The following is a 21,248-nucleotide window of genomic DNA, read 5'->3' as shown; positions in this document are numbered from 1 at the left end:
AGCTAGGAAGGCCCATCTGGCTCTAATGCCCAGACTTTCTTCCATTCTACTGGCTTGGCTAGAAAGGCCCTAAAAGTCCTTCCAGCATTTTCATTCTAATACTCTGAAAGTTTTAACTCCTTAATTAGCTTCTAGCTCTGCCCTACAGAAGGACTACTGTCTCACTTTTCGCAGCCCTGTTACTAGAGCAGGTGAATGACTTAGACATTCCTGCCATCTCCTGAAAGCAGCAAAAGAAGATGGTGCAGCCATCAGTTTTCTCTTTGCATCATAGGAAAGTTCTCATCCTTTAGAGCCAGCATCCCCCTTTCCTCATACGGGTGCAGGTATTTCCTTTTCTCTTTGCCTTGTGTTTGTGATTGTCAGGTGAGTATCTCTAGTTTAAGGGAGGGGTGGAATTTTGAGGAGATTTTTAAAAATCTCTTTTATTCAAAGCTTTTCTGTGAGCTAGAGACCACAATATTGGGTTTACCCCTACTTGGAATTGCTGTGATATCTATACCCCCTGTCAGAAGCTCCCTCTTTCTGAGAGCTTGGTTATTCACTATAGTATCTTATAAATTATCCTAGCTATCTGGTTTAGGGGCGTCTTGCCCCGTGGAACACTTTGTGTTTCTCTTCTGCAATTTTACTTTTGAATTCATAGAGGAAATAGCTTTCTTTAGGTGCCTTCCTATCGATATTGTATTGCTACCAATTTACAATAAATTATAGTAGTAGCCCTAAAATGTCAGATTTGTGAAGGAGTCTTTTTGTTGTGAGCTAAGAAAAATGACAATAAGCAAATCTATTAACAATTGTAAATTATTAAGCCAGGCACTGACCTGTGTGTTTTATGTACATTATTTCTAACTTTCATGATAAACTTGCTTTTATAGATGAAGAAACAGTTAAGAGAGGCTAAAGTACTTGCTCAAGGTCACAGCTAGTGAGTGTTTTGGCACTGCGGTTACAGGTCTGTTTTCACTTCCAAACCTGAGTTCTTTGTTCAGTACCATGCTGCTTCTGGAAAATGGTCTTGAGAGTTCACTTCAATCATCCACACCCATGCCTCAGCTCTGATCGCCCCAGAAAATCCATATGCCTTCTTTTAAAAAGGGAAATACCATTTTATATGGTAAATTTCACAGTTGGAAAAAAATTTAAGGGAAGTATTTTCTGGTCTTTGCCAACTTTTATTATCAGGTAACTTTTACTAGAGTTTAGTTTGAATTATTTTTGCTGAAATTTAAATCCATCCCTTCTTGTTATAAGTGAAAATGCTAAATTAGTGGCTGCTTGTCATCAGATTCCAGAGAGTTAAGGGTTTCACTGTGGTTTGGGGTGGGCAGGAAGAGGTAGACCTCAGAGGATGAGCTATATATAAGTAGATGGAGGAAAGCAGATAAAATTTTTTTGGGGTAGGGAACTGTTATCATCTGCTTCATCATTTGGTACATGCTGTGTTTACCGTCTCCTTGAGCACCTGAGGAGGATGTTGAGAATCCAGTGGGAGGTGGGTTGGTGTTACTTAATGGCCTTTTGCTTCTTGCTCACTCTTTTCATGAATTGCTTGTGATTCCATTCTACCACAGTGATACTGGGCTTTCCTGATTGTGTGCAATGAGAGATTCTCATAAGAGAAGTAAACTCACTACATCATCTCCACCATCCAGATCAACTTAACAAGTATTTCAACAATGTTTACTTGTGTGCCTATTATATACCAATCGCTTGGCATGACACTGATTATTCTGAGATAAATAAGACATGGCCATTGCCCTTTAGGAGCTCATAATGGAGTGGAATTTGCAGTCTCATTTAGGAAACAAGACCTACAAACACAGAATTAATAACAAAAGCAGTATATGCTTAAGAACATTAAAAAAATAAGTGAGCTAGGGACAGCAAATTTTACTGGGGTTCCGAGCTGAAAGGGGTTAGGATTTTGCCAGAGCAGTAAAGACAAGGTTCATTTACAGTTTCATCCAGGTATTCAGCAGGGCAGGGCAGGGGTGAGATGAGGTTTGGGTGTTGCCACTGCTAGTGACAGGAAACAGTGAAAATGTTTCACTGAATAAGGATAGGGTAAGTACCCCTCTAGAATTGTTGATGGAGTTGTAGCCAGAGACTGGGGAAGGAAGGTTCCACAGTTAGCATTTTAAGTGGGGAGTGTAAAGGTGCGAGCAGCTAATGTAAAACAACAACAACAGTTTAATCCCTGAGGAAATCACATTTTTAGGAAAAAATTTTTTTAATCTCTTGTATTTATCTTTTGGTTCCCTGGTTAACACCCCACCGCACCCCTGCCTTAGCTTTTGAGTATGGTATTCTCTATACTAGAAGTCCCTTGACATTTATTCTTGTTGGGGTTTTAAAAGATGGAAGACTTCAAGCTAAGTCATACACAGACAAAGACATCAGTAGGCCCATTTGCCGTGTGCGTGGCTCACTGTGGCAGTATCTTTGATGATTGCTGAATATTTATTTATGAGGTTCCTTCCTCAAAGCCCACCCAATGAAGAACTCCTCTTTTCTCTTTTTTAGATTCCTGAAACTTACCTAAAACTCTCAGGCAGGAGAAGGTTTAGGGAAAGGAGTTTCTTTCCTTCTCCCTTCCCCCCACTCCATAGTAGCTCAATTTAAGTACCCTGTGGAGATACAGATAAATGTGAGGAACTTCAGGATGAAAAGAACATTAGAGACCAGAGAAGTCAGGGGAGGTCATATCGGGCTTAAAGTGGAAACTATGTTACAACCTAAGCAAGGAGCAACTGATAGCTCTATAAATAGGATTTTATCTCCTCTTAGGACATTTTTGGCATGGTTGTAGCTTCCCATGTGGGGGACTATTATATTTACTAAAAATAAACTGTCTTTCAGAAGCGATTAGAGTAAGTCCCACTAAACTCATTTATGTTATTAAAAATGTAGTCATAGCCTGAAAAGAAGTTTATAGAGTTTGGTACATACTAACTTTTGGGAGAACTTGGATTTTGAAGCCATCAGTTAGATCTGGGACACAATGGTCTGGTCCAGTCTAGTGTGGGTTAGATTGCCTTCTCAGAAGGTAATGTTATTTCCTTTTTCTTCTGCTGGTTCAGAAGACCCGCAACCCCTAGTTATACATTCAGACTCATAAATGGGCATAAACAGGTGATAAGTGTATCATCTAGGAGAGGTAGAATAGTTCTAATTCTTCAGAAATCTTACTGCTTAATTACATCTGCTTGGATATGGCCATTCACAGCAGAAGGGTGTGTAAATCGGCCATACCTTGGTATCCCTTCTGGGGAACAAAAACCTTCAAGCTGTCTGAGTTTGTTTCTCACACTCTTGTTATCCTGATTGTAGCCCTTTAAATTGTGCAGCAAATTCTTGGCATGTATCTGCCTGTCAGCTAATCTCTGACACCCCTGGATAGCTTATTTTCTTCCTATGAGTATATTTGAAATTAGTAAGAAGCATCTATTAATTTTAGTATCCTGTTAGAAGACTAGGAAAAACTGAAATTCAACAAATAGTAAAATTGCTTAAAGCATATTTCTCCAAGTTATTTGACCATGGAATGCTTTTCAGAATCTAATGAATTGAACAACAGAGCACAGTGTGACTCATGTACGATGTGTTTGTGGGTTAAAGTAGTCACCAGAAATGGATTCATAGTTGAGTTAATGCCTTCAAAAGTGAAATCATTTGCTTTTTTTGACTTCAAAACCAATTTTGGAGAAGTTAAATCATTTTTAAGTGCAAAATGAAAGTGATTAAGCTATTTTTGTTTTAAATATACTGCCTGTACCTTAGTGCACAGGTTAAAAATCTTCCTGCTTGGAGGACCCCACGTATTATCCTCATTTCTCAAAGACAGCATCTCACTCTTAAATGACGCTTTGTTGCATACTCAGTAGAAACTGTATACATGTGTTTAGTATTTTTCTTTTGAATGAATAAACTGAATAGAAATATTGCTAGCATCAATTTGTAAATGGTTGGACCACCTATTGACAGCCCGTGAAATGCTAAAAACATGGTTATATATTTCAGATACATCATATTCACTAATTGCTTTAAACCCTTTACTACTGTTCTTTTTCCCCCCTTATAGCCACTCAACTCCTTTCTTTTCCCCAGAAGGAAACTGAAGTTCCTGATGTAGTATTTTTTGGTAGATAACGAGATAAGAAAGTTGGTGAAAGAGGTTTGACAAGTTCATGGAATTCCTTGAGCCCCAGACCCAAAATCTGGCTAATTGGTTTCACCTAATTTTTCTTTTGTGCCTCACACTTACCAATCAGCTGTTATAGTGGTAATTGTAATGGTAATGATAGTGTATCATGCTCTGTTTACAGAATAGCTAACATACTCTATTGTATTGGGGTCTGAAGACATCCCTGTGTCATTACTTCCATTTTACAGATGATGAAAATGAGAGTTTATATATATGACTTTTTTCATTACTAAAATTCAGGAATCGTTAAGTTGAAACGTTATTTCTGTCATGTTGGTGTGGAATGGTCAGGGATAGCAGATTCGGGGGATAGACTAGCTGACTTTTTGGCCTAGGCTTCCAGCCTAGACATTTCAGGATTCTTTGACAGTCTCTGTCTTAGTCATGAGGGCTGTACACTATTTGTGTGTATAGAGCTTTCTGTGACATTGAATTTTGATTTGTAAAGTTACAGTAAAATAATTGACTCTTGAAAGTATCACTTAGGATTAAATTCACTACATGTAACAGAATCCATCCCCCCTCCTCTCCCCTTGCCTCAGAGTGGCTTAAATAAGGCCTCGTCTTTCATGGAAATGAAGTCTGGAAGTAGGCAGCCCAGGGCTGATGCAGTGCTCAGTGGTTATCAAGGATCCAGGATCCTTACTGCTCTTTGCTTCTCTGTGTGTAGGATGTGGCCCAGATGGTTGCTACAGCTCCAGCCATTATTTCCGCATTTGCACAGAGTGGTTTGGAGGAGGAAAAGAGGTCCCCTCCCCTACTTAGGAAGACTTCCAGGAAGTCCCACATAACATTTCTACTAATGTCTCATTGGCCAGAACTTAACGTATGGCCACATCTAGCTGCAATGGAGGTTGGGAGATAAAGTCCTTTCTTGGAGGGTGTGTATATTAATGTCCTAGAATGAAAACTGGGGTTTTGTTACTAAGGAAGAAGAAAGGATACTGGGAAACCACTAGCATTGTCAACCTCAGGGACCATCAGAATGACCTGACCTTGCCTCCCACATGGTGCAGAAGACCATTTGTAGCTTCTTTGGGAGCTTTTCAACCAATCTTTGCTGTATTATCCAATAAAATGATTTTTTCTTGATGTATACACCTTTATGCAAACACCTCTTTTTTGGGGCGGGGGAGCGCCTCGCAGCTTGCGGGATGTTAATTCCCCTACCAAGGATCAAACCTGCACCCTTGGCAGTGAAAGCCTGGAGTCCTAACCATTGGACTGCCGGGGAATCCCCCAAACACTTTTTTAAACAGTTAATACAAGATAATAAGGATCATTGCAATTTCCTTTTAAGATCAACTTGGAGTTTTTCAAAATCAGTTTATTGGGATTTCAAATAGCATACAGTGAGCTTTTTAGTAAGAATAAAATATGTGTTAAATATTTAGGTGTCTAGTCATTGGTGAAGGAAAAAGTGTAATTTTTCCTTTGGATTTTTGAAGCCTGGTTAAGCTATTAGGTTATATGTTTCTTGGGTATAGGGAACTTGCTTTTTTTTTTTAATTTAAGGTTTTATAGGTTTTTATTGGATAAATAGTACATTTACGTGATTCACTATTCAAAAGGTACCAAATGGTCATGTAGTGAACAGTTGCTCCCCAATTCCTGTCTTGAGTCCCCCAGTGTCTTTACCCTAGAAGCAATGGGTGCTTTCCTTTTTGTGTATAATTCCTCATTAAAAAAAAAAAAAAAATTCAATGACACTGTGCTATACATTGTTCTGAACCTTCCTTTTATCACTTGAAGAGCTTCCTCTTCCCCTCTCCACCCCCCAGGGCTATATGGTGCTCCATTGTCTGGATGAACTGTAATTCATTAACAGAAGAACCTTGTCTTATTCTCCTGTCTGTACTTGCTCTGCAAGCAGCATTCGTTCATATTGGTTAAACTGAACTCTTGGATTGAATTTGACTATGCAGAATATTTTAGGAATGAGTTATTTTTAGTGATCAAGTATTCCAACTAGCTGAGAGGATTTTCCCTTCTTTAAGCATCAAGATGTTTAAGATTTATTTATTTTGGAAGTAAGTCCTTCTAAAATGTGTTATTTAACTATACAGTTTATTTTCTTCTTACCAGTTATACTTTTCTTACTGGTTTAACACAGTTGTCAACATCAATTATTGTTTAGGACTAAAAAGGAGTGATTATTTCAGGAGCTTTTCCTGGTTTTGCCTTACAGAATGACCCCATTTTGATATCTTTCTGCTTTTTGATAACTTATCTGCTTCTTAGATTTTTTTTCTCTTGGTCTCTCTTGCATCTGATGCGGCTGCCTCTCACATAATATTCCTCTTTCCTCTGGTACTTATTCCCTACTGCTTTCTAGTTCCCTTTCCTTTTTTGCTTTTTAAAATTTCGCTGAGTAAGTAGCCAGATAACCAGGACAGAAATATTTCTAAAATAAAAATAAATCGATTCAAGAGAAGGCCTGGCGGAGCTTTCCTGCTGATGAAAATGCGTGAACATTCTGATATTCTGGGTGTTTAGAGGGCCTTTTGCTTCCTGCTTATTACCATGCTGTAGAACAGCTCTGTCTAGGAGATCTTTCTGTGACGATGGAGATGTTTTGTATCTGCTCTGTCCAGTATATAATAACTACTAGGCCCCTGTGGCTCTTGAGCACTTGAAATGTGGCAGGTGTGACTGAGGAACAGAAATTTTAATATTAACTCATTAAAATTAAATTCAAATAGCCACACATGACTCGTGGCTAGTGCGTTGGACGTATGGTTGTAGACTATAAATAATTAACAACTAGGGGCTTCCCTGGTGGCGCAGTGGTTGAGAGTACGCCTGCCGATGCAGGGGACACGGGTTCGTGCCCCGGTCCGGGAAGATCCCACATGCCGCAGAACGGCTTGGGCCCGTGAGCCATGGCCGCTGAGCCTGCGCGTCCGGAGCCTGTGCTCCGCAACGGGAGAGGCCACAACAGTGAGAGGCCCCGCCTACCGCAAAAAAAAAAAAAAAAAAAAAAAAATTAACAACGAGCTTGATAATAGTGAAGCTTGGATTGGGATGCTATAATTTTATTGTACTGAGCAAAATGCATTTATAGTATTGGAAAGAAGGCAGTTTGGAATGTAATACTCAAATTAGCTTAAAGTAAATGATTAAATTGGAATTGTTTTTTCATTAATATAATGGTTATTTCAAACTGTGACATTCTGAAGTCATGGGTGCTGGCATGTGTTTATGGTTTGTAGCTGTGATAAAACTTTGAGTCATTTTGGTAACTAGGGTGATATTAGTTGCGCTCTAACTTTATTTATAGGACTTGGTTAGACAGTTGCCTGAGTGCCAGAAACTCCTACAAATAACTTTGACCTTCCCTAGCAAAAAGTCAAAGGATAAACTGTCCCATAGTAGAAGATCTCAGTTGTATGTGATATACACAAAATATTACTCTCTAAAGGAGAAATGTATAACAAATAAGAAAACAAATGAATATGTTAACTAATTATAGATTTTAATAACTGTTAGGAAGAAAATAAACAGAGCACAGTATTCTAGAGAATAAGGGTTTGTGGGGAAGGACCTCCAACTAGAGAGAGTGGTCTGGAGAGCTTTAGTTGAGGAGGTGTTATTTAAGCTGAGATCTGAAAGATAAGGAGCCAGCCTTGCAGAGAATGAAGGAAGGATGAGGAGGGATTTCAAGAACAGGGGATAAAGGAGCTGAAAGGGTGCTGGGGAGAGGGATGGACTTGCTCTAGATGAGACACTGACACAGGATCTGAGTGTTTAGAGCATAGTGATCGAAGGCGATATAATGATATGAAATGAAGTTGGAGAAGTGGGCACTTAGCAGATAGATCATATAGCACCTTAAAGGCCATTATAAGGACTTAAGATAGAAAAAGAATTTAAGTGTAACGTGAAGCTATAGAGTCAAAGGAGTGATATGATCTGATTAGAAAGTTCCTCTGGCTACTATGTGATGAGTGTTCTGAGGGGGAGCAGCAGTGGAAGGGGAAGAATTATTGCGATGTTCAGGAAAGAGGTGATGGTAGCTTGGGTTCAGGTGGTGGAGTGGAGATCAAGACAAGTCAGACACACAGGACGTGTGATGGGTTTGATGTGAGGGGTGAGGGGTAAGGGGAGCGTCTTTAACTTTTGTAATTGCCGGGTAATACCACTTATTGAGGTAGGGAACACCAAGGGTATACCAGTTTCAAGGGTGGTGGTGGTGGTGGTGGTGGTGAATTAAGAGCTCAGTTTGAGGAGTGTTATGTTTGACATACTTGGGAGGCAGCTAAGTAGTCATACTGCAGGATGAGAAGAGGTTTAGGATAAGCATATAATTTGGTAATTATTAGCATGTTGATGGTATTTGAAGCAGTGGGATTGGTTGAGACAACTCAGAGAGAGAAGGGTGACTCAGGATTGAGCCCCAGGGAACACTTCCTTTTTTAGCAGTCTGTTAATGGAAAAGCCAAAAAAGACACTGAGAAGAAGTAATCGGTGATGCACAGGAAAAAACCAGGATTGTAGTATCTCAGAAGGTAGAAGGAGACAGTGTTTTAAGAAGGTTGCCAACTCTGTTGAATCCTCCTAAGAGGTCAGATAAGTTCAGGACAGCAAAATGTCCATTGGGTTGAATAGCATGGATGTAGTTGACATTGACCAGTTGGTTTAATGGAGTGGAGGGCTTGGAAACTTTATTTTGAGTAGACTGAAGAAGAAATGAGAGGTGAAGAAGTGGAAACGGGTATAGATTCTTTTTTTGAGAAGATTTACTGTGAAGTGGTGAGCAAGGAAATGGAGAGAGTGGCTGGAGGGAGGTGAGGTGTCCAAGGATGATTTTTTTTAAACCTTGATTCATTTAGTTACTTGCCTATTATTGGACATTTATGTTTTTAAGTTTTTGCTCTTACAGATTGCTACGGTGAACTTCCTTCTACACTTGTGGGGATTTTCTAAGATAGGTTCCTTGGAGGTAAATTGCTGAGCCACAGGCCATGCACGTTTCAGAATTTGATAGATGTGGCCAAACAGACTCCCAAAGTGGTGCTACCAACATACACTTTCCCCATCAGTGTGTGAGGGCAGAGGGGAGGTTTTCTGAAGATGGACATATGTTTATTGTTGGCCTGACAGTGATGAGTGGAGAGGGGAGAGAGTGATGAGGCAGGAGAGAGGGGGTGATGAACAGAGCAGCATGGTCCTTACACAGGCACCGGGGGTGGGGTGGGGTGTGAGCACAAGTAGTGAAATGGGCCTTTGATGCAAGGGATGCTTCCTTCATTGTAACAGAATGTGAGGAGGAGGAAGTGCATGCGTTTCTAGGTAGGGTTGTGGATTTGGTGCACAGAAGAGACTATCTGAATGCTTCTCTTTTAAAGTGAAGTACTTGGAGAGAGCAACAGCTGATGATTGGGTGGTGGGGAGAGAATGAGGCAGGTTTCAGGGAAAGGTAAGAAGTCGTCATTTTGGAGAGTGAGGAAGCTTCCAGGGGCAGCTTTGTTAGGATTGCTTGGCATTGCCAAGTGCCCAGTTGAGGCTTCTGATCATGAGTATATAGTGAAGCCAGTCAGCTTGGTCATGTGGCTTTTCTCCAGCAACATTTAGTGGGTTGGGAACAGGCACAGAGAGGGCAGATAATTGTACTTAACCAGGATTGGAGTTTTGCTAAACGCCAGTGATGGAGAGAACAAATGATTGAGGATATTTGCGAGGGAGGGATTATAATCATGGACCATGGAATCAGAGTTGGGCATAGGAGGGAGTGGAAGACAGGACTGGGGTAGGTAGGTGATGAGCAAGTGCTTGATGAGGTCAGAGCTTGTAGCGGAGGGGATACTGGAGCAAGTTAGTTAGAAGGATGGGAGGTTATTTGAGAATATGAAACATAATGAGGAAGAACACAGCTTTTAAGATAATACGTTTTCCTCTTTTAGGGATGATCGCCCTGGGTTCCCTAAAACTGGGGGTCAGAACTCTAACAAATCTATTTGCCTGTAGCTTTTCCGAGAGTTGAGCTTTGGGATGTACCCTTTTCTCTGTGTATTTGTCTAGAGCTCACTGTAGACATCGTAGAAGGTAACCACAGTTCATAAGAGGTTTCCAGAATCATTCTCTTAATGACGTCTGTCATAGCAGCAGTGCTTGACCAGAGCCACAGCCTTTGGAAACTCACGTACAATGTGTGTACACTGAGTTCCAAACCTCATCTCCATCATTTGTTGTTTGAAGTCTTAGTAACGGGCAGAGGTAGAGTGCAAGGTTATATCCAGCGGGAATTTTCCAGTGATCTTGGCAGTCTTGATTTGATTTTATCCGTGAAAAAGTGTGATGTAGGACCGATCTTGGAGTATTACAAATTTATGTTTCACTTGCGGCTCCTTTACTCACTAGCCGTCAGACCATGAGCAAAATGTTAAGCCACTTTGATCCCCAATTTTCTTCTATGTGTGAAAAAGCTAAAGTAGGGCCTCCCTTACAGAGATATTGTGAAGATGCAGTGAGATAATGCACGCAGAGTTGTGGCAGATGGTATGTTCTCAGTAAATAGTAGCTGGTGGTTGTGTTATATTGAAGTCATCACGCAGCGTGGGAATGCGCACTCTCTGGTTAGTGTTCCAGAGTGGTTTAGATGCCCAACTGGAAAGCTACAACAGCATCTACCCCTGTCTTGCATGAGTCTGTCCTGCTACGTGAGGACAGTGCTCTATCTAGACTAGCTTCTCAGACGTCAGTGTGCTGTGACCCATCTGTGGCTTTTGTCATAATGTGGATTTTAACTCTGTAAGTCTTGGATGGGGCCTGAGATTCTTCCTTATCTAGGAAGCTCCCGGTTGACGCTGCTGCGGCTGCTGCTGGTCCGTGGGTCACATTTTGAGGAGCAAGATTCTGTTAGAGAACTGCCCTGTGGGAATCCTTGCTATTTTAAGCTGAGAGGAAATGAGGTTAAAAGAGCCCCATTCTTTCAACTTTTTTTTTTCTTTTTGAGTCAAATTCAGTTGGACTTCATATGGTCCGTTTCTATAGCTCATTGCTGTGGTGAGTCTGTGTTGTCTCTAACAGTCCTGAAAGTGAAAGGAGTAGAAATTATGTAGAGAGGGTTGCTTCAATTTCTTTTGAAAAATTTGCAGTGCCTGATTTCTCAGGAATATTTTTGCAAAACTGTGTTGGTCCCCCAGATGTACAAACTTTCCCCACAAGCCTTTTACACCCACAGAGAAACTGGCATAAAACATGCAACCTCTTCAATTGTTAGACTTTGAGGCAGAGAATCAAAAATGTGGCTTCAAGCCCTTTCTGCCCACCAGACTCTTCACATTACAACATCCAGTGCTTTCAGAAGCAGGAATTCAGGATGCATTATCAGATTAGAATTACTGGCAGCACCCATATTGCTATCCCAGATAATCTGATTTTTCTTTCTCAGGAGCAAGCATGCAAGACTTCTTCTGTGGGCCCTCTTGAGAAGAGTTCCTTCTCTGATGCTCCAATTCACATGTTCCCTCCTCCGAACTAATGTAGAGGCTGATAAGTTTCAAAGAACCATTAAGCAGCCTGGTAAAGTGTTCTCCTGATAGAAGGAAGCACGTGTGCGTCCTAATCCTGTGTGTAAGACTGGGATCCTATTCAGAGGGTCTTCCTCGAGTGCATTTGTTATACCTTTGTGTCTCTTCATCTGGATCCTGCATAGCGACAAAGCAGAGCCTTCCTTATTTGACTTGATTTGAAAGAATTTTGTTTTCTCCTACCTCCTTGTTTCTTTTTCTTCCTTTCTTTTTTTTAAGGTTAGGGAAATGTGGACATGCAGGAGCATGAATTAAAAAGATCCACTTAGCTTGCCTGTGGGATTTTGAAGTTTTTCGTTTTTTAAGTGAAGAAAACATATAGAACAGACTGTTCACCCGATTCTTAAGATTATGATCAGAAAAGGGAAAGATGCGTTGACAATAGAAATTTATGAACTCCCTGTGGTTCCAAAGAAGTTTACAAAGATTCCACTCATGGGAGTTTTGGAGGTAGTTTTCAGAGTTTTTGTGACATATTTAAACTTTTTAAATTTCATTCTAAGGATCTCGTTTCTGTACGTGTTTTTCTCCTGCTTTGCTCCAGGAGAACAGTGGTATCATTATCCCATCCTAAATTTGATTAAAAGATAACACCATAAAGTGACAATATATGAAATTTTATTGCGGTTTTTTTTTTTTTTGGTACTTGGTTAAGAATGAATGAGTATTGGGCTTCCCTGGTGGCGCAGTTGTTGAGAGTCCTCCTGCCGATGCAGGGGACACGGGTTCGTGCCCTGGTCCGGGAAGATCCCACATGCCGCGGAGCGGCTGGGCCCGTGAGCCATGGCCGCTGAGCCTGCGTGTCTGGAGCCTGTGCTCCGCAACGGGAGAGGCCACAACAGGGAGAGGCCCGCGTACCGCAAAAATAAAATAATGAATGAGTATTAACAATTTTGTGTCTCCTTCCCCCCCTCCTTCCTTGGCCACGCCACACAGCTTGTGGGATCTTAGTCCCCCGACCAGGGATCAAAACCGGGCCCACGGGCCCATGGCAGCATACAATTTTGTGTCTTCAAAGAGTTTGAAAGGACTGTAATCTCTTCACAGTGTGATTTTAATACGGTTGTTTAGAATGGAGTATAGGAAAGCCTGGTGACTTAAGATTTAGGGCGTGGGCTATGAGACTAGAGGGGAAAGTTACATATAAAAATTGACTATATAACAGACGCGAAGTAACAGTTTATAGAAAGCCGAGATTTGTTTTCCCATTTTAGAAAAAAGGCTGTCTCCGTTTTAGACATGGAAGTTCTTACTCCTCTTTTGTACTGGAACTGAGGTAATCCTGACTTCAGACGAAGCAAAGAAGTTCTGCATAAAGAAAAAGAAAAGGTTTGGGTGAGGCTGAGAAGAATACTTGCCCCACCTCTCCGAGCGTAAACAAGTGGGGGTTTGAGGTGGGAGGAGGGCAGAGGTCGAAGCTCTCTCGCGGAAGGCACGTATTTAGTGTGGAAGAAAAGGAAAAGTGACTTCCCTTCTACTCTGAGAGAAAAACACACCCCACCGTAGCAGGAGACAGAGCCCTCTCTACAGCTGCAAGTGTCAGGTAGGGAGAGGGAAGGTACCTCGTACCTGCGTCAGGCCTGCCTTGAATGTGAGACTCGCAGACCTTACTTGGATATTTTATGAGCAGGAGAGAGCTGTTTCAACATGTCTGAGGGGAACAGAACCCTGAGGCAGCTGGAAGGTGGAAGGCCTCTTGTTTTTGTTTTTATTTTGTTTTTCCTTTAACAAGTTAAAGGAATAAAATATTCCTCAAAACGCACAATCCTCTGAGAATGTATTGTGCACCTACTGTGTGCTAGGTACTGTGCAAAAGACTCCATGGCTCAAAAGAGATGAACCCTGCCCTGAAAAAATGTGAATAAATGGGGTAAGATTGGTAGGTACAGGTAAGTGCCTGTAACAGTAACTGGCAGGAGTGGTGAATGCCCCATTACAGACACCAGGCCTACAGAGGAGGGGAGAGCACTTACAGCTGGGGTGGGTTGTGGATTTGAACATGGAAAAATGGGTAGGGAAGTAAGGAAAGAGCATGGGGATTGGCATATGGAGGAGAAGTCAGTTATTTTCTGAATAAAAACCACTAGGACAGGGGCTTCCCTGGTGGCGCAGTGGTTGAGAGTCCGCCTGCTGATGCAGGGGACACGGGTTCGTGCCCCGGTCCGGGAGGATCCCACGTGCCGCGGAGCGGCTGGGCCCGTGAGCCATGGCCGCTGAGCCTGCGCGTCCGGAGCCTGTGCTCTGCAACGGGAGAGGCCACAACAGTGAGAGGTGCACGTACTGCAAAAAAAAACACAAAAAAACAAAAAAACACTAGGACAGATGATTAGATAATTCTTGTTGTTCACCATTGAACATAATGGACAAAAATATGCCTGGCATATAGGAGGAACTTAGTAAATGTTTGAACTGAACTAAATTAGAAATCATGGTCACCAGGGACATGGCAGATAGTTTACATAGTGATATCATTCGATCTAATTGCAGCAACTCCGAAAGGAGTGTTATACCCAGTTTTTGCTTGAGGAAACAGAGGCCTAGACAGATTAAATAACTTTCCCCAGGCCACGGTGATAGTAATTATAGACCCAGATTTCAAACCCAGGCTTCATACACTGCCCCATACCCGTGCCTAGTAAAGAATCTACAACGTGGTAGGGCTCAAAATCCACTTGATTCAAAACCCCTTGTTTTTTCCTCTGTTTAGAGGGGAGGCTCTATTGATTTGAACTAGGGTGGTAGTAATACAAAAGATGAAAACCTATTCAAGCTTATATATAATTTTTCCTATGTTTTAAAATCTTCTAAGATTCAGAATTATGATTGGTAGAATGTTAGTGAATTATAGAATAGTGGCATAAGGCTGACCTGGCAGGGAGGGAATGTAGGTGCCAAGCAGGTTCTCTGTTCACGCTTGGTTTCTGCAAGGGGCTCCAGAAGAACTGGGGCAGAGGGGAGTCTTGGCTCACTCCCCTTGATCTTGGAGGGCAGAGTTTTTTTGATTGCTTCACTCATATTTAAAGAACCCTTCTTACACTAGTTGAGGTCTAGCTACTAGAAGCTGGTGCCGGTGGTTTATTACTAACCCCGCCCATCCCTGCCTTTTGCAATAATCTCTGTGAGTGATGATTGTGTTTCTAGAAGTAGAATGACAGAGAGAGATTCCCTGAAGGCAAATACAGAGCGAGTGTGCTGTACACTCGGGTTCAGACACACGGGGCTGGGAACTCCCAGAGAGAGAGAGGGAGGGTGAGAGGGAGGAGAGAGAACAACAGAACAGTCAGCTGGAGAGGAGGGAGGAGGGGGGAGGAGACGGGTCTGTTTTAGATTTTTAAACTCAAGTGATTTGGGGGGGGTTCTCCCCACCCCAAACTTCGGCCCCCCATTCTGGCACCTCCTTTCCTACAGTCCATTGAAGGGCCTTTTTGCAGTCCAGGATCAACTGACCGCTGAGTTTGAGCAGCCCGGTCTGACATGATGTACCTCTGGGTGAGTACAGAGTGCTGCGGGTGAGGGCTTGCACTTGCACATATAAGGAGTGGAAAGCTGCGAGATTCTGCTCCTGCACAAATGGCCTTCCCCACGGAGCACGGGCTGCCACAGCCCCTTCTCCTCACAGGTGTGAGGGTTTTAAAGCCTGGCCGTGATTGTGACATTGGGTTGTGTTTTTGTTTTGTTTTTTGTTTTTTTTTATAGAATGTTGTTTACCTTGTTAGACTTAGGCGCAAGGGCTGAGCTCCCAGTGCAGTGCCATCCCCCGGGCTTGGGAGGTTTGGAGAAGGCACATGGGGCAGGTGAAGTGAGCTGGTCATCCCAGGAGCTGCAGTCTTCCTGGTGGGTCAGGGCCTGGCTGTGTTTTGTTTGGGGGACACTGACCTTGATAGCAAAGCGTCTCTTTAGATATTGAGAGCCAGTAGGTGGTATGATTCTTAATTAGGAATTAGCCTTTGAAAGTTTTTATCTAATAATTTTTGTTGTCCTTCACAATAGTCTTGTGAAGTAGGTCGCTGTTGTTATTAAAATTTTATGAGGGAAGTAATTAAGTCACAAATAGTGACTTGCCCATGGTTCGGAACCACGTCTGTAGCAGCTAGAATGGTAATTATAACCAACCATTATAAAGCAGCTAGAATGGTAATTATAACCAAGCATTATAAAGCATCTTATATTTGCCAGGAACTTAATACCGTACATTATTTTAATTTATTGTTAACTCTGGTGTTGTAATTTGGGATGGAGGGAAACATACTGGGACTAGAGAGACGTTTAAATTATGAAATGTGGTAACTTTTAGGAGAATGAGGGGGAAAATAATACAGGGGGGGAGAAAACCCCTGCAGTTAGTTGTGAAAACAACATCTGTAGTCCTTTGCAAAGATGGCAGTGTCTTCTCTTGAGAAGACAGTTGTTGTGTGTTGCTAAGGGAGCCTCCTAGATGTGATGCCCTTGGCTGCTAGCCAGCTTTTGAAGGTTTCACTTTGCCCTTTGCCCTTCAGCCTAGATGTCTGGAATCGCAGAAACCTACTTGGCTCAGGTGGACTAGATTTATAAATATCAGACGGCAGAATTTTAACTAGGTTTATGGAAATGGAGCTTGTGTGTGTGTAGGGGCTGCTTTTCCTGCTTCCCCTTTCATATCTGAATATGACCTTGAAATCTGATTTTCTCCCCTCTGTTGATTTATTTTTGTAGTATTTGGAAGAAGTCAAAGAACTTTTCTGACACACTTACGTCCTTTAAGTAGTTTCCATCTCTGAATGAGGCATCTGTGTCTAGGGTCTTTGCAGGCTCATTGGTGGGACTGATGAACTACCTGTTAACCAGAGGATGGGTTATTCTGTCTTTTGATTTGTTTGGAAGAGAAGTTACAAAAGGAAGCAAGTTGAATTAGTCTCATTTCCACTCATTTATGTTCGGTGAGAGCAGACAGTGACAGTCTCCTCAGTTATTTCCCTTGTGCTTATATTACAGTTATTTGTAAATTTGTCTCAATCCCCTTGGCTTGTTAGCCCCAGAACAGAGCTTTCCAGCCAGAGTACCACATGCTGGGTTGAGACACATGTACGCCAAGATAACTGTTCCCCTCAACCCTGGGAGCAGCCAGGAGGGGCCCAGGATTCCCCAGGTCACTTGGTCCCTGTGTACTCTAGTTTGCCACTTTGTGCCATAAAAATACTACCATTTTCTATGTGTGCCGTGACACCTGAACGATGGGGCAGCACTGTGTAGAGGGAAAAAAACATGTCGGCTCTATCTCGTCACGATCTGCATCGTCGGGCCCAGGGCCTCAAACATTTGCTGGATTCAGTGAAAATGTCCAGAAGGAGCCATAGCTACATGACATCGAGGTCATTTCCTTAGAGAAGGAAATCAAAGTAGTCAAGCATTAAGGGGGAGGCACTGAGGGGCTACTGTGGAGAAAACTTACTGGGCGAGGAATAGGAGGTCAGAACTTTTATCGAGGCCAGTACCCAGCCAGGTGACACTGGACAGTCATTTGAGTCTTCTGACCGCAGTTTCCGCAGCTATAAGATATCTATTCTAATTCTAAAGTTCTGGGAAGTGAATTTTGTGTAGCTGTGTGCCAGGAAGACACCCAGTTGTGCAGGAAAGGTTAGCGTCTGGAAAGCACGAGAGCTGTGAAGCATATATCACCTCCGTTGCCTGCTTGGTTTGGTACCAGCAGTGACTTAAAGGTACTGTTCTAAGCATTCTAGAAAAGCTGCTGAACTGTATTTAGTTGTCAATACCTCTGAGCAGTGTGGACATTCTCAGAACCTGCAGAGCTGAAAAGTGGAAGTTACAGCTCATCCAGGTATTTGGGTTGTGTAGTTGGATGTGGCTCATTAATTTGCTTCTGTGCGTCTAGAGCTCTGAGATAGAATGCCGTCTTGTGCTGTATACATGCCTTTTTTGTCAGATCTCCTCCCCACTTCCCTGTTGAGTCACCCTCCTTTATAGTGAAACTGCTAGCATTGGGGGCAGCATGATACGGTGCAAAAAATATGGGTTTTAGAGACTTTACTAGGTCTAAATCCCACCTCTTACTTCCAATTTTTTGGCCATGAACAAGTCACTTAACCTCTCTGAACCTCAGTTTCTTCATTCATCACATAGGGAAAATAATGCCTGTTACCCAGGATTGTTGTAAACATTTGAGATAATCTATGAAACATGCTTAACATGATGTATGGCACATAGTAGGTGCTCGGTAAATAGCCAGTGCGAGCCAGGTTTTTGATTTGAATGTTCAGCAGACCACTCACTACCCCAGAGCATTTTCTCTAGCATGTGAAGGATGCCTTTGAATTCATGCAGGGAGAACTTTGATAAATACAAACTAGTTTTACGTGAAATGTTTCCCATTAATCAGTATTTTAAGTACTTGTGACTAGAGAACGCTCATTAAAGTTGCCTCCTGGTGGAGAACATCCCCATTATTTTTTCTAAACTTTTTCTTTGGAGGGGTGCAGTACTACTAAGCACTTGCTATGCCATTTATTCTCCCCATCTCCTCTTCCTTGTCCAAAACAGGGAGGGCGGCAGAGAGAGAGAGTGGGGGGCAGAGGCAGGGAAGACGGAGGGAGACATACGATTCTTGTACTTAGGGAACTTACTTGTTTGATAATTATACAGTTTATGTCCAGGAAACCAAATTATAGACCACTTATTTAAATTCCCAGAAGTCAAGATGTGTTCTCCCCGTCTGAGTTGATCTTAGCTAGACTGGTCTCAGGCTCTCTCTTACGCATATTCTATATGGATGAACTTCTGTATTTCACTTTGAACTGTTGTTTTGTCATATTTCAGTCCTGTCTTCTCAGTAAGTCAGTTCAGCCAACATTTAACGAATGCTTATAGTGGGCAGAGGTCTATGCTACTAGCTGTTACAAATACAAAGATGATTAAAGATCCTCATGCCCTTAAAGAGTTTATAACACAGTGGCAGTCAGTGTATGTACACAGATAATAATGATTTTTGCATGATGCTATCCGGTTAAGAAAGTGCTTTTATATGTCATCTTATTTCATCCTCACAGCAGTGCTAAGGGCCCGGAATCATTATCTGTATTGTACAAGTTAGGAAAGAGACCAAGAAAGAGTATATGATAATTAGTAAATGGCAGGGCTGGAAACTCAATTCCATATTTTTTTTAAACTTTATGGCTCTTATTTATTTATTATTATTTTTTAACATCTTTATTGGAGTATAATATTTATTTTTTTACACTATGTTCTTTTGGGAGAAGCTGATATTTTTTATTTTGTTTCTTTTAAATTGTTTATTGAGTGATAACATACATGTTAGACATACACTTCAGTCCTCAACACATGTGAGAATTAGCTGTTATCTTCATTTTACAGAGGAGAAAGTAGAAACTTCAGTAACTTGCTAAAGTCACACAATTTAGAATTGGCAGAGGTAGGATTTGGTCTGGTCTGTCTGGCCTCAGAGCTTCCTACATCACACTTAACATCTTCTTTTATTTGTTCAGTAGTGTCTGATTTATCACTGCTACCATTCAGCCTGATACAGGCTGGAGTAGAGAAATGAAAATAAGGTAACCTGAATTCTGTATCCATATCCATTAATTACTTGAGACACATTACTTAATTGTATGTACCTTGATTTTCCAGGTTGTGAAAAGGATGTGATAGTTCTTGAGAGCATTAATGGAGTAATCTTAGAAAAATGTGTATCAGCCATTTTAGAAACGAAGTAGTCAGTAAGTGATGGCTTTATCACGAAACATGGAAATCATGGACTGTGAGTCAAAAGACAACAGTTTTGGGTCTCAGTGGTGCCATTTGTCAGTGTATAACCTTTCCAGCATTGGTTTTCTAATCTTTAAAATGGACTACTAATACCTAACAGAGTATCGAAATAATCTACTTTTGGAAGCTGTTTTGTGCTAAGCAGATGTAACATAATGATAATAATAACAGCAGCTATTAAGGTTGTTATTGTTATTCAGGTTGTAGTCAGGCTACATGCTCACTTTTTTTTTTAATGCTCACTTTTTAATCCCTATTTTGTCATCCTAATTGGTTTATGCATTTAGAGAACTAGACTTAATAGTAAATTGAGTTATCACAAAATGTAGACATAGTTCAGTTCAGCTAACATTGGAGGCCAGATACTTGGCAGTGAAAAGCCATTTAAAGACTTTAAGTAGGATTGGGAGAAGGCTGAAGTGGAGTTTATAATTAGATTTGTTTTTAAAAAAAGATATCTACACAGATTAGAGAGGAGTAAGAGTACAGAGAGAAGTTAAGTGGTGGCTGAGTAATAGTCCAAGGGACAGAGAATGGTAGTGATAGCACGTGCCGAGGAAGCAGAACTGCCTGAGAGAGATGCTGAAGGTACAGTCGGCAGCATGGTGTTATGGTTTGGAAGAGGTCCAAGTGTTTTTGTAGGCGGGAAGAGGAAGGATATCATGAGTTTGATTTTGGATTTAGTACTTTTAGGTAACTTTGAGATGTTCAAGGGGAAATACCGCTTAGATAGTTGACTACCTAGGTCTGGAAATACAAGGAAAGATAGAGGATTAAACTATAAATTTGTGAGAAACCTGCATACAATAATAATTGAAGCTGTGGGCACGTTTGATGATGTTGAAACTCAGTGGCTTAAGATGAGACTGGCCTAGGGAGAAAATGTAGAGCAAGGAGAGAAGTTGATACCTGCCTGGTAGAGGAGATGAACTTGCAAAGAAGGCAGGGAACAAGATTCCAGAGAGCTTGTTCTTCAGAAGGAAAACCAGGACATCAGGAAACTAAGATAAAAGAGTGGCAGGAAGAGAGAACTGAAATATCTCCATGGATTTAGCAACGTGGAGGTCATTGATGACCTTTGCAAGGGTTGTTTTGACGGACTAATGAAGGCAGAATCCTGGGAATGGAGTCAGTTCAGGAGTTTGGGGGCGGAGGGGGGATGGGAGAAGGAAATGGAGATAGAAATAGTGAGTGTAGACGTTGTTGGAAAAGTTTGACTGACTCTGAAGGGATGTAGAGGGTAGCTCTACATAGAAAGGTTTATTTGTTTTATTTTAAATAAAAGAGACTTGGTCATGTTTAAAAGCTAGCCGAGCAAATTCATTTGAGGAGAAGTGGAGTATTTGAGAGAAGAGAAAAGATTGCTCTTATGCTTTGAGAAGATGGGATTAGCTTTAGGAGTACGGAGAATGCGCCTATTTAACAGGAGGCAAAGCAGATAGAGGACAGAAGAGCTTACAGCATCTAGGAGTTCAAAGGAGTCTTTACAGAGGAGGAGATAGACAGGCTGAGTGGGTGAGGCATGGAAAGGGTCATTGCTTTCCCAAAAAGGGATAGATTGGTGAGATAGTATATATGTTGTGAACCATATATAATTCCATGTGGCTTGTATGTGTTGGGTGAGTGTAATAGTGATGGATGAAAATTAAAAATTTTAGAGCCTAGATTATCTGAATAAAGATGTTTGTTTATTCCAACAAGGAGCTGTTGATTTTAAGCAGGATCAGGTGTGA

At 41.6% G+C, this 21,248-nt stretch overlaps 1 protein-coding gene across 30 annotated transcripts in view; it reads left to right on the top strand.

Annotated features, from left to right (window-relative positions):
- RBFOX2 (RNA binding fox-1 homolog 2) overlaps positions 1-21,248 on the top strand; it is a gene marked incomplete at its 5' end in the record, with an annotated part of 262,448 nt that overhangs the window by 99,889 nt on the left and 141,311 nt on the right. Inside the window, one exon of one of the 30 annotated variants that reach the window (XM_082665970.1) lies at positions 15,148-15,228. The exons of 27 other annotated variants lie outside the window; for them this stretch is intronic. In XM_082665970.1, the coding sequence (XP_082522096.1) occupies positions 15,214-15,228 (15 nt within the window). Of the gene's footprint in view, positions 1-210; positions 327-14,892; positions 15,229-21,248 lie in introns of those variants that run through there. 2 more of the 30 variants (XM_082665974.1, XM_082665969.1) reach the window with 2 other exon arrangements.

Source organism: Grampus griseus (genome assembly GCF_964374135.1).
Source record: "Grampus griseus genome assembly, chromosome: 11".
Taxonomy (NCBI): domain Eukaryota; kingdom Metazoa; phylum Chordata; class Mammalia; order Artiodactyla; family Delphinidae; genus Grampus; species Grampus griseus.
The sequence above is the reverse complement of the archived record's forward strand: the minus strand, read 5'-3'. Positions and strand labels throughout refer to the sequence as shown.